This window comes from Salmo trutta, chromosome 7 (assembly GCF_901001165.1).
Source record: "Salmo trutta chromosome 7, fSalTru1.1, whole genome shotgun sequence".
NCBI lineage: Eukaryota > Metazoa > Chordata > Actinopteri > Salmoniformes > Salmonidae > Salmo > Salmo trutta.
In genome coordinates, this window is record NC_042963.1 from 2932922 (window position 1) to 2946213 (window position 13292).

At 40.8% G+C, this 13292-nt stretch overlaps 1 protein-coding gene across 1 annotated transcript; it reads left to right on the plus strand.

The window, feature by feature from the left end:
- The first annotated feature begins 4202 nt into the window (after positions 1-4202).
- etfa (electron transfer flavoprotein subunit alpha) lies at positions 4203-13290 on the plus strand. The gene is made up of 12 exons (XM_029757631.1): positions 4203-4332; positions 6190-6339; positions 6465-6546; positions 6710-6792; positions 7040-7139; positions 7739-7849; positions 8083-8184; positions 8288-8356; positions 9255-9337; positions 11660-11725; positions 11848-11928; positions 12936-13290. The coding sequence occupies exons 1-12, from the start codon at positions 4294-4296 to the stop codon at positions 12969-12971; spliced, it is 1002 nt and encodes a 333-aa protein (XP_029613491.1). The 5' UTR covers positions 4203-4293; the 3' UTR covers positions 12972-13290.
- Positions 13291-13292: the final 2 nt, after the last annotated feature.

Sequence of the window (13292 nt, forward strand, 5' to 3'; positions counted from 1 at the left end):
TTTGAAAAGAATGAAAGTGGAAGAAAGTTCTAAAGGTAATTAAAAGCCATTAGAAAATTAAATGTAATTTTGTATTTTTGAAAATACTATTTTTGCATCATATAATGAATGATAAGACACATTTTATTAAACTAAAACCATTTCATTTTCTAAACAGAAATTTAATTTCACACATATGTTGAGTGGAAAGTGAAACTTTATTGTTATGATTATGCTTCTAAACTTATTATTGTGATAATGATTATGGTGATGATGATGATGAATATTTATAATATTCTTAATATTCTTATTTTTATTAGCATTATTTTTCCTGGTGACAATACATTATTTAAAAAAAATATGCATTGCAAAATCTTATTGAAAGCCATGCTTTCAAAGGGTAAGATAAGAATAGAGACCTCATAGAGAACTATGAGAGTGTTCTATGAGTGAGCCCTCTACTGGAAAAGGAGCAGAAAGATCCATTTGGAGCAGAAAGGATCATTTTGTTGTTTATGTTTTGAATAATAGCTACATTATTTCGTCAATATTATTATGTAGTAAATAATAATAGCAAATGGCGAAGCTATTTTGACATGCATTTCCTGAGCTGATTACTCAAATAAATGTTCCCATTCTGCAATATTGTATAATCCTAATTCAAATTCGATTAGTATTGTCCGAATATATAAATCAATAAATATTTAGATACCGTTTTCAGTATTTTTTAAGACACGTTTTGAAATGGAAAATCTATCCACTTTTGTGCATGTGCAATAAATAAATACATTATCGCAAAGAAATGCATGATATCAGATTACCTACCGGTTTATTTGTTCAAGATGTCTTTATTCCAAAAAATCAAACTGCGACCGTGTCTCGAACCTCACCTTTGACATTGACCCTCACCCCAGATACAAATACAGATACCAATTATTTTAAGTTACAAATCGTAATTAGGATAAAGGGATGTCGATGTCGTCCAGACAACAATGAATCAAAAAAAAGCTACATATTTTTTTATTTGAAGCATTCTTCGAGTTTGATTCCAACACCGTTTAAAGAAATAAATATTTTGCATAAAAGTTGCACTAGAAATGGATAGGCCATAAGCAAACGTTAACCAATCATTATGATTGCCCTAATCGAATAAATGCTTTATATTTCAACGCAATTGCATTTATAGACATATATGCCAGTTAATCATTAAACAAAACTCAAAAATGGAATAGGCTATATGGAATAAATTGCAATTTAAACCGCAAATCTGTCTAATTTGAGTTGGCAATGCATAACTAATGTTTATGAAAAGCATCATTTTGTTTTGTGAATGGCTACTTAATCTTTATTTGTTACATGTTCATGATTGACATCCATCCCACCCTGAAACGTTTAAATAAAACGTATTCATAGGCTGCCTATTTTTTTATGTATTATTTATTTCAGGGTGGGATGGATAGTTTAAAAGTCTAATTCCTACAATAATTTATACATTTATTCATCATGATCTAGACCTGTCCCAAGACTGCAATCAAACAATCAAGACACACAGCCCACTGGGCAGAGACATCAGTTGAAGGTCTAGTTTTGATTTACATTTGCTGAGTTGTCAACTAACGTGACTTCAACGTGAAATCAACAAAAAAATGTCACCTTGTTGGATTCAGGTTAAAAGTTTGGTGAAAAAAATGCAACAACGTTGATTCACCATTTTTTCCCAGTGGGCATGAAAAATAGCTTACAGTTTAAGATCTAAGAAAATACTAAGCTTTTGCTTGGGTGAAAATGTCTCCCTTATTGCACTTACCCAGTGAACATGTCTACATTGGCACGATGTGGGCTCAATGCGGGCTCAAATATTGGCCCCATGTAGGCTGCCAACATTGGCCTATGCGCCTTTGCTATTTAATAGGAATTTATATATTTATAGTTTATTTCTGACACTTAATTCAATGCATAAATTGTATAATGTTCAAGCGTTTTAGGTATTTCTGATACATTGTATCAGAAATACAGCCAAGTTGTTACTATCGTACACAGGCCTATAATTGATATACCATAAGAAATAGGCCTACATAGTTTCTCATATGTCACATGCACTTATTTAAGTATTTTTAAAGACTTCATCATTGTACAAGATAAAACAAAAATGGGCATTACACAACATAACCCTTAAATTGGAAGTGGAATGACACTTTTTGGTTGCAAAAAAAGAACTATGTGCAAACCACGGCCCCCAAATATTCTAATGAGCCACCGCCTTCAGCTGGGCTTGGTGTGGGCTAGCCGGTGCTGGGCTTGGTGTGGGCTAGCCAGTGCTGGGCTTGGTGTGGGCTAGCCGGTGTTGGGCTTGGTGTGGGCTAGCCGGTGTTGGGCTTGGTGTGGGCTAGCCGGTGCTGGGCTTGGTGTGGGCTAGCCGGTGCTGGGCTTGGTGTGGGCTAGCCGGTGTTGGGCTTGGTGTGGGCTAGCCGGTGCTGGGCTTGGTGTGGGCTAGCCGGTGTTGGGCTTGGTGTGGGCTAGCCGGTGTTGGGCTTGGTGTGGGCTAGCCGGTGCTGGGCTTGGTGTGGGCTAGCCAATGTTGGGCTTGGTGTGAGCTAGCCGGTGTTGGGCTTGGTGTGGGCTAGCCGGTGTTGGGCTTGTTGTGGGCTAGCCGGTGTTGGGCTTGGTGTGGGCTAGCCGGTGTTGGGCTTGGTGTGGGCTAGCCGGTGTTGGGCTTGGTGTGGGCTAGCCGGTGTTGGGCTTGGCGTGGGCTAGCCGGTGTTGGGCTTGGTGTGGGCTAGCCGGTGCTGCAGAGGAGGCTGGTGGGAGGAGCTACAAGAGGACGAGCTCATTGTAATGACTGGACAGGAATAAATGTAATAGTGTAAAACATATCAAACATATGAAAACCACGTTTGACTCTATTCCATTAATTCCATTCCAGCCATTACAACGAGCCCATCCTCCAATAGCTCCTCCCACCAGCCTCAACTGCGTGCTGGGCTTGGTGTGGGTTAGCCTGTGCTGGGCCTGTTGTGGGGTAGCCCGTGTCGGGCTGGTGTGGGCTTGGTGTGACCTTGGTGTGGGCTAGCCAGTGCCCAACTTGCCCACTGAATACCCACAGGGGCCAATGGGGTAATGTTTGCTGGGTATGGTCTAGGGCAGGGTTTCCCAAACTTGGTCCTGGGGCCCCCACTGGATGCACGTTTAGCTTTTTTCCCCTAGCACTATCAAAGCTTGATGATGAGTTGGTTATTTAAATAAGCTGTGTAATGCTAGGGCAAAAACCAAAACGTGCACGCAGGGGGTGCCCCAGGACCTAGTTTGGGCAACCCTGTTCTAGGGCAGGGATGGGCAACTTTGATGGGGATGGGGGCCACAAAAAATCTGAACTCATTATAAGGGGCTGCAGTGGTTTGCAGGTCTATGTACCCACATCCATACCCACACATGCAGTCAGAGCTGGCCCTAGCCTTTTGGGGGCCCTAAGCAAAATATTATCTGGCCCCCTGGTGGACTGTGTTGGGCTTGTTGTGGGCTAGCCCGTGCTGGGCTAGTGTGGGCTTGGTGTGACCTTGGTGTGGGCTAGCCCGTGCTCACCTTGCCCACCGAATACCCATGAGGCCAATGGGGTCATGTTTGCTGGGCATGGTCTAGGCTACTACGGATTGGTTACATCTCTCCAACCTACGTGTATGGCTAAAGTAATTTATGGCAAAGCAAGAACTGGCCCCGAACCAGTTATCAAATTTTATTTGGTGTGCATCGTCTTGCCCGGTTCCATGTCGGTCCCTTTACTCTTCTCATAGAACTTAGGAGCCACATAGGCCACTCATTTAAATGAGTATATTTACAGATCTGGATTAAATGGATATGCATAATGATTTTGTTGGTGACAAAAGTAGGCCTATCTAGTTTTCCCTGTTGTTCACACCCACCTACCCAGTCATCATGGACCCACCCGAAGGCTGCAGGGTGACAGAGTCTAGGACGGTCATCACTATCTTCTATAGACACAAAGTCATTTGTACAATTTATCTTCATAAAATGTGATTTTAAACCTAACCCTAACCTCACTAATAACTTTACGCCTAACCTTAAATTAAGACCAAAAAGAAGCTGTTGAATCTGACTTTGTGACTGTGGAATCTGACTTTGTGGCCATGGAAGCCACTAGTGGAGACCGTGGTCTCTGAAATCAAATTGTATTCTGCTCCCACCCAAAACGGAAGTGATTGTAGTCCATCCATAGTTTTGTCTCGCGAGAACATTCTACAGCTGTCAGAGTTCGTTCTAGGAAAGTGCATTTGGCAATATTGAATAGCAGGGTCCAAGATGCTTAGAGCTGTCAACAAAACACATTTCAAACAGTTGGTAAGTACACGATAGACGCATATGATTATATAATATTAACTAGCTAAGTAACTTGCTATTCATTCGCAATGTTGCAAATGCATATAAGCACTATGTTGCTGGTGCCTAATAGACAGTTAACGTTAGCTAGCAAGGAAGCTAGCCAGTCAACTAGCTAACTTAGCTTACTCGTTAGCTAGCTGTGCACAGTGAACGAAATGGCATAGATTTTTTGCTATATTCATGAAAATGAAAAAAGTGGATTGCCACAGTTTGAAAATCTGAGCGTCTGCTAAATGACTAAAAATGTAAATGTAAAATCTGATCATAGTTGATGGCACAGTTAGCTGAAAATAGCTAGCAGTTAGCTAGCTTACTTATGCAACCTCGTCAACAATCACTTATTATGAAACAAAAAAAAAATGGCCATGCAATGACTTTTTAAAGACATTGAAGCACCATTTCAATAAAGACAATAATTTAATGTACACTAAATCTATTAAACATGTATTGTGCTGTGACGTTGTCTAGACTGCTGCGAATGACCTCTACTCTAGAAACTGTCATTCAGACACAGGTTCCCGATAGAGCAGCTGGTACTGTCATGTTTTAGCTTGGTGATAGGCTTGATACTCCCTGTCAAAGGTTGTATAAGCCAATGTATAACTCTGATGTTATGTCAGATTGTTTACAGAAGGGTTTCACAGCTCCCTCCTCCCCTCAGGTGGTGTTATGTACGAGTTCACACTTTCTGCTTTAACTGACCTCCAATAAATAACCCACTAGATGTTGCTTTCCCCAAAAAGCTACACCTGAACAGAACCAGTAGTATCCTGTATGAACTCAATATTAATGTTGCCTTGCTCTTTATTGGACTACCCAAAATGCTGTCATATTATTATTCATAGCTATTAATCATGGGTGTTTAAGTTTGATAGGCATTAGAGCCATGTAATCAAGGCTGGCTCATCCATTAGGCAGACACATAACACCTCACATAATTCTACCCAAATACAATGAAAACTTCTCTCACCCAGTGGCATATGGGCTATTTAGGTGAGCGCTGATGCCGCCCCGTGAGGAGCGTTGCCCACTTTGCCAAAGTCAGGGGCGCACAATATTTATCTTATCCATGCCCAGCACACCTCTCAAGGGTGCTGTTGGAGAGACACAGCGCTGCGGCTCTCCACCAACGCTCAAATCATCTAACATAAATCATGTAACCATAGTAGAAAGTGTAGTAGCCTATGTGGTTTTTCTGTAGCTTAGACTGAAGATCTTATTTCTGACAATGTTATGAGACACTTTTTATTTTTACATAATGCACATTTCTCCTATCAAATAGCCTAAATGTCACCCTTTCAAATACAAACGCGCTTTGATTTGAATATGAATTTTCCTAAAAACAGGACAGGTCAAAATAAAATGGACAATATGTAATGAAATTAGCCTACTCACGACTGCTGTCCTGGAGTTTAACTCCGTAGGCTAAATTGTCATGAATTAGTGATTTCAATTGTACATTCATACATTTTTGACGAGCTGATCATAGCGAAGAAGAAAATACTTCCTCATTTCCCACTGTGTAAACACATCGATTCTGATTGCAAATAGGCTCAGAATAACTCCTGGTAAACTTGGGTAGCTGATATGCAGATATTAAATAGCCAAAATGATTAGGCCTAGTCTTAGGCTATGGTCATGAATCAGACGGTACGACATGGATGGGCATTCTTAAAATTGCATTACAGGCCGACACAGTAGGCTACACTATTCTAGTTCTGCGGGACAGGAGGAGGGAAGCAGAATGGCCAGGACTGGGGCTGAGTGTTATGTTAATGTTATGTCCTATTTACTGAAAATACCTTTTCCCCATAGTCTGGTCTCCTCCAGAGGTTTCAAAGCACCTTGGTGGTGGCAGAACACAACAATGACAAGCTGACCCCCATTACGCTGAATGCTATCACTGCAGCCAAGAAACTGGGAGGAGATGTGTCCTGTTTGGTTGCTGGAACAGACTGTACAAAGGTAAGTTCAAATCGTGGGTTTGATCATCAGGCTAATAACCTGTAGAAAATGGATGCTATCCAGACCTACACTGTTAGTGTTTTTCTTCAAGGGATTGATTTGCTGTATATTTATTATCTGTTCAGGTTGCACAGGAAATCAGCAAAGTCCTGGGTGTGAAGACAGTTTTGATTGCTCAAAATGATGCTTACAAAGGCTCTCTGCCAGGTATGTATATCCACAGTGTGAAGCAGATGCAGCCAACAGATTCACTGAAGCTGTAAATTAATTGGAAGTTTTACTTCTATGTAAAGTTAGTATGTTAAATTTGAGGGTTATTTTCTGTCAATTTGCATGTGGTGTTAACTGCAACTTGAATGTCTTTCCATAGAAGCGTTGACTCCACTTATCCTGGCAACCCAGAAGCAGTTCAACTTCACCCATATCTGTGCTGGAGCATCTGCCTTTGGGAAAGTAAGCTTATAACACCTTTATATACATAGCTTCAGTGAGGTCATTTGTTACTCCTCAGCAAGCTGTCTGCCTGCAGATGATTTCATATAATGGATTTAATTTCATAAGGCTAGTGTAAAAAACATAGCTGTTATCAGTATGCTGTATTTTTCAATCATGGTTTCTGGAAGTTATTTGTAGGGCATCTTTGGCTGATTGTTACAGATTGCCTTGTATCCCTGCTTATTTACCATCCTGTCTTTTGTAGAACCTGCTGCCCAGACTGGCTGCCAAGTTGGATGTTGCTCCTATTTCAGACATCATCGAGATCAAATCCCCTGACACCTTTGTCAGAACCATCTATGCTGGTAACTAGCTTTTTGTGAACGTGTTACAGTATATTTGAACTTTTCTACCTATTGTTTCCCCCCCAAGCCAAGCTAAGATGGCGTTCATATTTATTGACCACATTATAAATCACCAATGCCGTTTAGACTGCTTTAGAATTTTTTTGGTACTCTATATGGATCTTGTTTGAAATGATTATGGGTAACCAAGTCAATTTCTAACTGCGTTTGGGACTGCTCTTACAAATTAGACCAGTAACTCACCACTCTTCTCCGTGTACACAGTACTTACATGTACCATAGAGAACCAGTTTGTTTATAAATCTAAAGCTAAATCAGCTTTTTGGTAATACCAGCTTTGATTAGATCCCAAAAGCCTAATCTTTCAATTGTGCTAATGGGCTATGAATAAATCAAAATGATCCACGTAAACCTTTGCGGTTTGTCATGTCCAAATAGGTCTTATTGAAAACTCATGGTGTACCTTGAGCCCAGAAGTTATTTTATATTTTAGACTCTATCTGTGTGAAATGAATTTTCTAATTTAATTCCCAGTTGTCATCAAAAGAGTTGCATGTGGTAGTTACAAAACTGAACATCACTGTTTGTCTCATTCACAGGAAATGCTCTCAGCACTGTCAAGTCTAATGACAATGTCAAGGTTTTCACTGTCAGAGGGACATCCTTTGAGCCCGCTGAGGTGGAGGGAGGCAGTGCTACATCAGAGGAAGGTAGCTCCAGTACTAACCATGCACTGATACACACCTGAAAAGCACACATACAAAAGCCGTTGTTCTTGTTTATCATTCTAAAATAATTGTTTTTATTTCCTGGCTGGATAACATATTTGTCAGGGTATAGTTAAAAGCAAGAAGACATGAGACAGTTTGTCCCTGAGATGCAGTTTTGTTATTTAATATGATCCTCTGATGTTTCCTCATGTGTTGTTGTTTGTTTATTTCAGTTGCTGCGTCCACTCCCGCTGGGATGTCAGAGTGGCTGGAAGCGTCCTTGACCAAGAGTGACCGTCCAGAGCTGACCAGTGCTAAGGTTGTGGTGTCTGGAGGTGAGAAACACCTAACTTCTTGCTATTTGCTTTTACTTGACAAATTAATTGATGTGTATGCCAAATGTTTCAAGAAATCATTATTGTCTTGCCTTTCTTTTAGGAAGGGGCCTGAAGAGTGGAGACAACTTCAAGCTGCTGTATGACCTTGCTGACAAAATGAATGCTGCAGGTAAGTGTGTGATTTAGAATGAGTCTTTGAATGTTGACCTGCATATACAAATGCAAGTTCTTCATCCAATTGGTGACAGACTTTCATGCAAATACTCTAGAATCCGCATAAAGAAAACATGTGCATTTTCCCACCAGTGTTGTGTTTCCACCAAATAGATTTTTTTGCGGATAAAAATCAGTGTGTGATGATGTGCACACACATTTCATGTACCGAATAAAAATCTGAAGTTTAATATGTTTCCATTGCTTTTTCAATTCTACCGATAGTTTTGTCACAACTGTTGCATTAAATAGCAAATGTGCCTACTCTGGTCTTGGCACGTGTACTCCAGCCAACAGCTGGCAGATAGTGTTGGTAGGCTGTGCTGCTAGGTTAGTCTACATGAGATTATTATGGATAACATATTATGAATAGAATATTTTTATTTGTCAAACGGCAGTCAAGCATCGATCATCATGTCACCAGAATACGACCCTCAATATTTATTGGAAAGGAGCATCAATATCACCATCCACTTTCACCACCCTGTGAAGTTCATCACAACTTATTTTATCTGTGGCCTAATAAACTGCATGGTTTCCCGAGTCGTAGTGGGAGGACCACAAACCATATAATTGCGTGATTCCAAGTTCACTTCGATATGATTGTTATTATATCAATATTTGCGCATAAAGGCACTGCCATTTCTCGCATAATGAATTTGACCGACACAAAAAGATCCCACCATGTCGAACGAACAAATTATCTGTCGGCATTTATACAATTGTACCGAAATGTCCTGTTTCCATCATAGCTGTCGTGATGTTTTTTATACGGTATGACTTTACGATAAAAATATTGGTGAAGAAATTTGATTGACAGCAGTAAAGTAGGTTTGAATTGGTTCTCCCCACAGTTGGTGCTTCCAGAGCTGCTGTGGATGCCGGATATGTCCCCAATGACATGCAGGTTGGACAGACTGGCAAGATCGTGGCCCCTGTAAGTGACAAACTCTAAATCATTTAACATTCATCCTATTCTTTGATAGGCAATGTTGTGCTCACAATGGTGTATTCTGTATTAATATTGCACAATTATTCAAGATAAACCTTTTGTGGAAACATGGGTGTATACTTACAACAAAATAAATCTGAAAATGCGTAGATATATTTTCTGAGTTTCCCAACCAGTATTGATTATTGTGCAAGTTGCCCGCAGCTTGACAAAGGCCTGTTACTTTAGATGCAAACACAATTCCTTGAATTCAGTGTTCTAAAGATGGATCCCTTAGCCCCTTTTAAAAAGGTTAAATTCCCATTATCCGGTTCAAATGGGATATCCCAGCTGTGATTATCCACACATTTCAAATGTAGTTAATGGCACATTTATGCTCCTAAATGATTTAGCTGATCCATTAGAGAGCAGAGCACAGTGCAGTGGGTATCTGCTCAGAGCCCCAGACCAGGCCATTATGCCCAAATTGGATTTTGCTAATGTTTTGACAAGCTTGTCATATTTGGGCTTAAAGCCCATTTATTGTTTTTGTTTTGTTTATGAGACATACTCTGCTATTCTATCGCTCGTGCAATGATATGCAATGATGTCTGAGGGCAAAAAAAAACAGTGTTCGTTGTTTGAAGTAAACTTCATTGTCACAAACGGATGTGGCAGTTTCAACATTACGGATTCCAGCTTTAATGTATTAAATCCAATTTTAATGGCAGTATTTTTATCCTGTTCGTATTTGTCAGTCAGTTATTCATAGTCCTCATGCAAACCATTCAGAGGATTCAAGTATTAAATGGTCATTTTTGATCGCTACCTTCCTGCATTGTTAGGACAGAAGAACCAGGCATGTCATATAAGTGTTAATGTCTATTCTGACATCTTTTTTATTTGACAAATGTCCCCTTGAATAGCACAAAACTGTGTTCCTTCTTGTTATGTGCATTTGAATGATCCACTTTTGACAGAAGGAATATTTAGCTAATCAACTATGTGCAGGCTTTAAACAGTAGTTATATCCACTATTGAACTGCTCCAGTTATAGTCTTTCTGAAGTGAAATTTGAAAGAATCTCACATCACAGAATTATTTGACATTTAGTGTTTCCGTCAGTATGTATTCATAGCTTTTGCATATTTATGTATATCAAAGGATCGTCACACTAGCATTCAGTAGCCTAAAGTCTTTAAGACTGTCTTCACCCTGCTGTCCTGACGTTTACAGACAGTGTGCCGTTGTATTGTTTATGTCATCTAAGCTGTGGGGTGTCATGCCTGAGCAACGTTTCAGGCGAGTACCACATTCGGGGAACAGCTTGGCAACGGAGCAGCCAGGCTGTCATGTTGCGGTCTTTTGTTGTTTTTATCGGTTAACAATAGCATCACCACAGTTGAACGACTAGCTACCAATACAATCATGTTGCATGCAGGGAGTTGCTTTCACACCTGAGGGAACGCTGGGTGTGAAATAGTAGGCTGAAACAGTGCTTTATGCTATTTTTAGCAACATCACAGCAGGTAGCCCTGTCTAGCCTTCTAATTGAAATTGCAAAGCTGCTAGAAAAGCTTAAAGAGACTAACTCTGAGAAGATTCTCCAAATAGGTTAGACATTGGACTCTTGCTAGTACCTTTTTGTTTTATTTTCATCTTTGTGTATGCACTCTGATCTTTCCATACAGTGATACTACAACATGTTTTGTGGTCATTTTATCCCTGCAAGGACAGTACACTTGCTGGATAGGACAGTGCCTCTCATGGTGAAATATTGGTCCTCACTTCTAGTCGTTGGCAGACTTGTGTTCATAAATTGATGTTCTGCTCCTCTGAGACTACTCCAATAACATTAAGTAGCACTGAAATATTCATATGGCAGTGCATTACGCTGAAAGCTTCTGATGTGTTTTCCCCATAGGTGAGGTGGATGCTCGGGAGGGTCCTAGACCCTGCTACACAACCCCCCCCCCCCAGCACTCTCCCTCTGAGAGATTACACAGACCTGGTCAGGGTCAGCACTAGAACAGCTCCATACTCTAACCCAGGACTGTCCTGCAATCAGCTGCATCTGTACTAGGGTGCCAATGATGACCTTAGTGGTGTCATGATGGTTTTCTGGAGATTGATGGAAAGTTATTCAATAAATATTGTAGGCCCATATATTATACTACTGGTATTGAGTCCGTTGCAGGCATTCCTACAGTAAGGCGTCTTACCTGTGTTCAGCAGCCTGAAACAACTGGAGACTACACAGATGTGGCTGTGCACCAAGCTCTTGTATTATGCTGATACAGCTTGTTTGTCATCTTGTTCTCTCTGTAGGAATTGTACATCGCTGTTGGTATCTCTGGAGCTATTCAGCATCTGGCTGGGATGAAGGACAGCAAGGTACAGTACAGTTAGCGTTCTTGCTTGTTTCTTCCCTGTCTCTTTATACCAGAACGTTCTGTCATGTATACAGAATAGGCATGCTGCATTATTTATGAAACACATTTTGCTTTGCACTACAGACTATTGTGGCCATCAACAAGGACCCAGAGGCTCCCATCTTCCAGGTGGCTGACTATGGTCTGGTGGCTGATCTGTTCAAGGTGAGATAGCAGGGCGACTGTGTTGGAGGAATATTCACCCATGAGGAAACATTACCAAACACTCTTGCCATGACTGAAACTAACCCAACACTGCACCAGCTTTCAGCACAGCGCTGACTAGATGATCAGCAAGACACCGGCATTTCAATAACCTAGACATGACAACAGTGACAGTCAGAATATTACATTCACTATTTCCCTGATCAGTGTTGCAAGAACCTTTATTATTCCACCTAATAGAAAAGTGTTGAATTATTGAGGTGCTGAATTAATCAGAGGTGAGTTGTGGCCAGAGCCTGCTGCTGTGTAGAGATACAACAGCGCTCATTCAAACCATGTTCTCAGGTTTTATTTTCTCTTCCCTAGTGCCAGTACTTTACATGCTTAGCTGCCCTCTAATGTCTGGCTGGCACATATGGCCAGTGTGCCAGAGGGTTGGCACACTCTTGAACAAGAGGGCCCGTGCTTTCTGTGAAAGTGTAGTAGCATTTATTTTCATGTGTGTGTCCTGTTGTTCATCTTTCATTTACTATGGCGGTGGTGGTGTGAGAGGCCCAGGTGTTATGGGGAAACTCGGTAAAAGTGATTGGTAATAATAGCTCGTGGCAGCAGAGTTCTGCTGGTTATCAGCTTACATGTGATCACTCCTCAGATAACTCATTCAAATGTACGGTCTTCCTCCTCTTCCTTCAATTGAAAACTGATCTGTGGGACACACTCGACGTTGGAGCTACTGATATAGTTTATCAGTATGTCATTCAGTAGACAACCTCGCTTCTGTCCCTTTGATCAGTTACTCTCAGAAAATGAATTAGTTTATCAATGACTTGATCTTAAATGGTGTCACCCCAAACCGTGAGACTCAACACTTACATTTATCTAAAAGTTCAACCTTCCATTTCCATGTCTCAAGCACACATTGTGTCCATTGTGTCAACCTTGCTAGATATGCCTGGTTCGGGGTTGCAACCATCTTAAACTACTCTGTTTTATCTTTGTCTCACTAGGCTGTCCCTGAGATGACTGCAGCATTGAGCAAGTGAGCCAACATTCAGCTCAGCAGACATACCGTCACTTCCCCGGGTACCAAGACCACACGGTTACAACTCTCCTACAATCTCTGCCTTAAAAGTTTCTGGAGCTACTTTTCTGGGAACACTAATAATGTCATCATCCTTCCTAAATAGAAACAGAACAATACTGTTTATAAACCGGACATCTGTTTTTATGGACGTAGGTATGATAATGCCACAAATAACGTTTTGCTTACCTGGCGTAGGTGATATTTTTGTTCCCTGTTAATGCATATTTTGTAACATGTATTTAACGTAGCGTCACAATAAAGGCAATCTTCAGGAAGTCTA

Excerpts from the sequence above, each read along its gene's own strand:
- etfa (XM_029757631.1), top strand. The coding sequence starts at position 4,294 with ATGCTTAGAGCTGTCAACAAAACACATTTCAAACAGTTG. Across the intron at positions 6,340-6,464 it reads CTGGAACAGACTGTACAAAG|GTTGCACAGGAAATCAGCAA; the intron begins GTAAGTTCAAAT and ends TTATCTGTTCAG. Across the intron at positions 11,726-11,847 it reads CTGGGATGAAGGACAGCAAG|ACTATTGTGGCCATCAACAA; the intron begins GTACAGTACAGT and ends TTTGCACTACAG.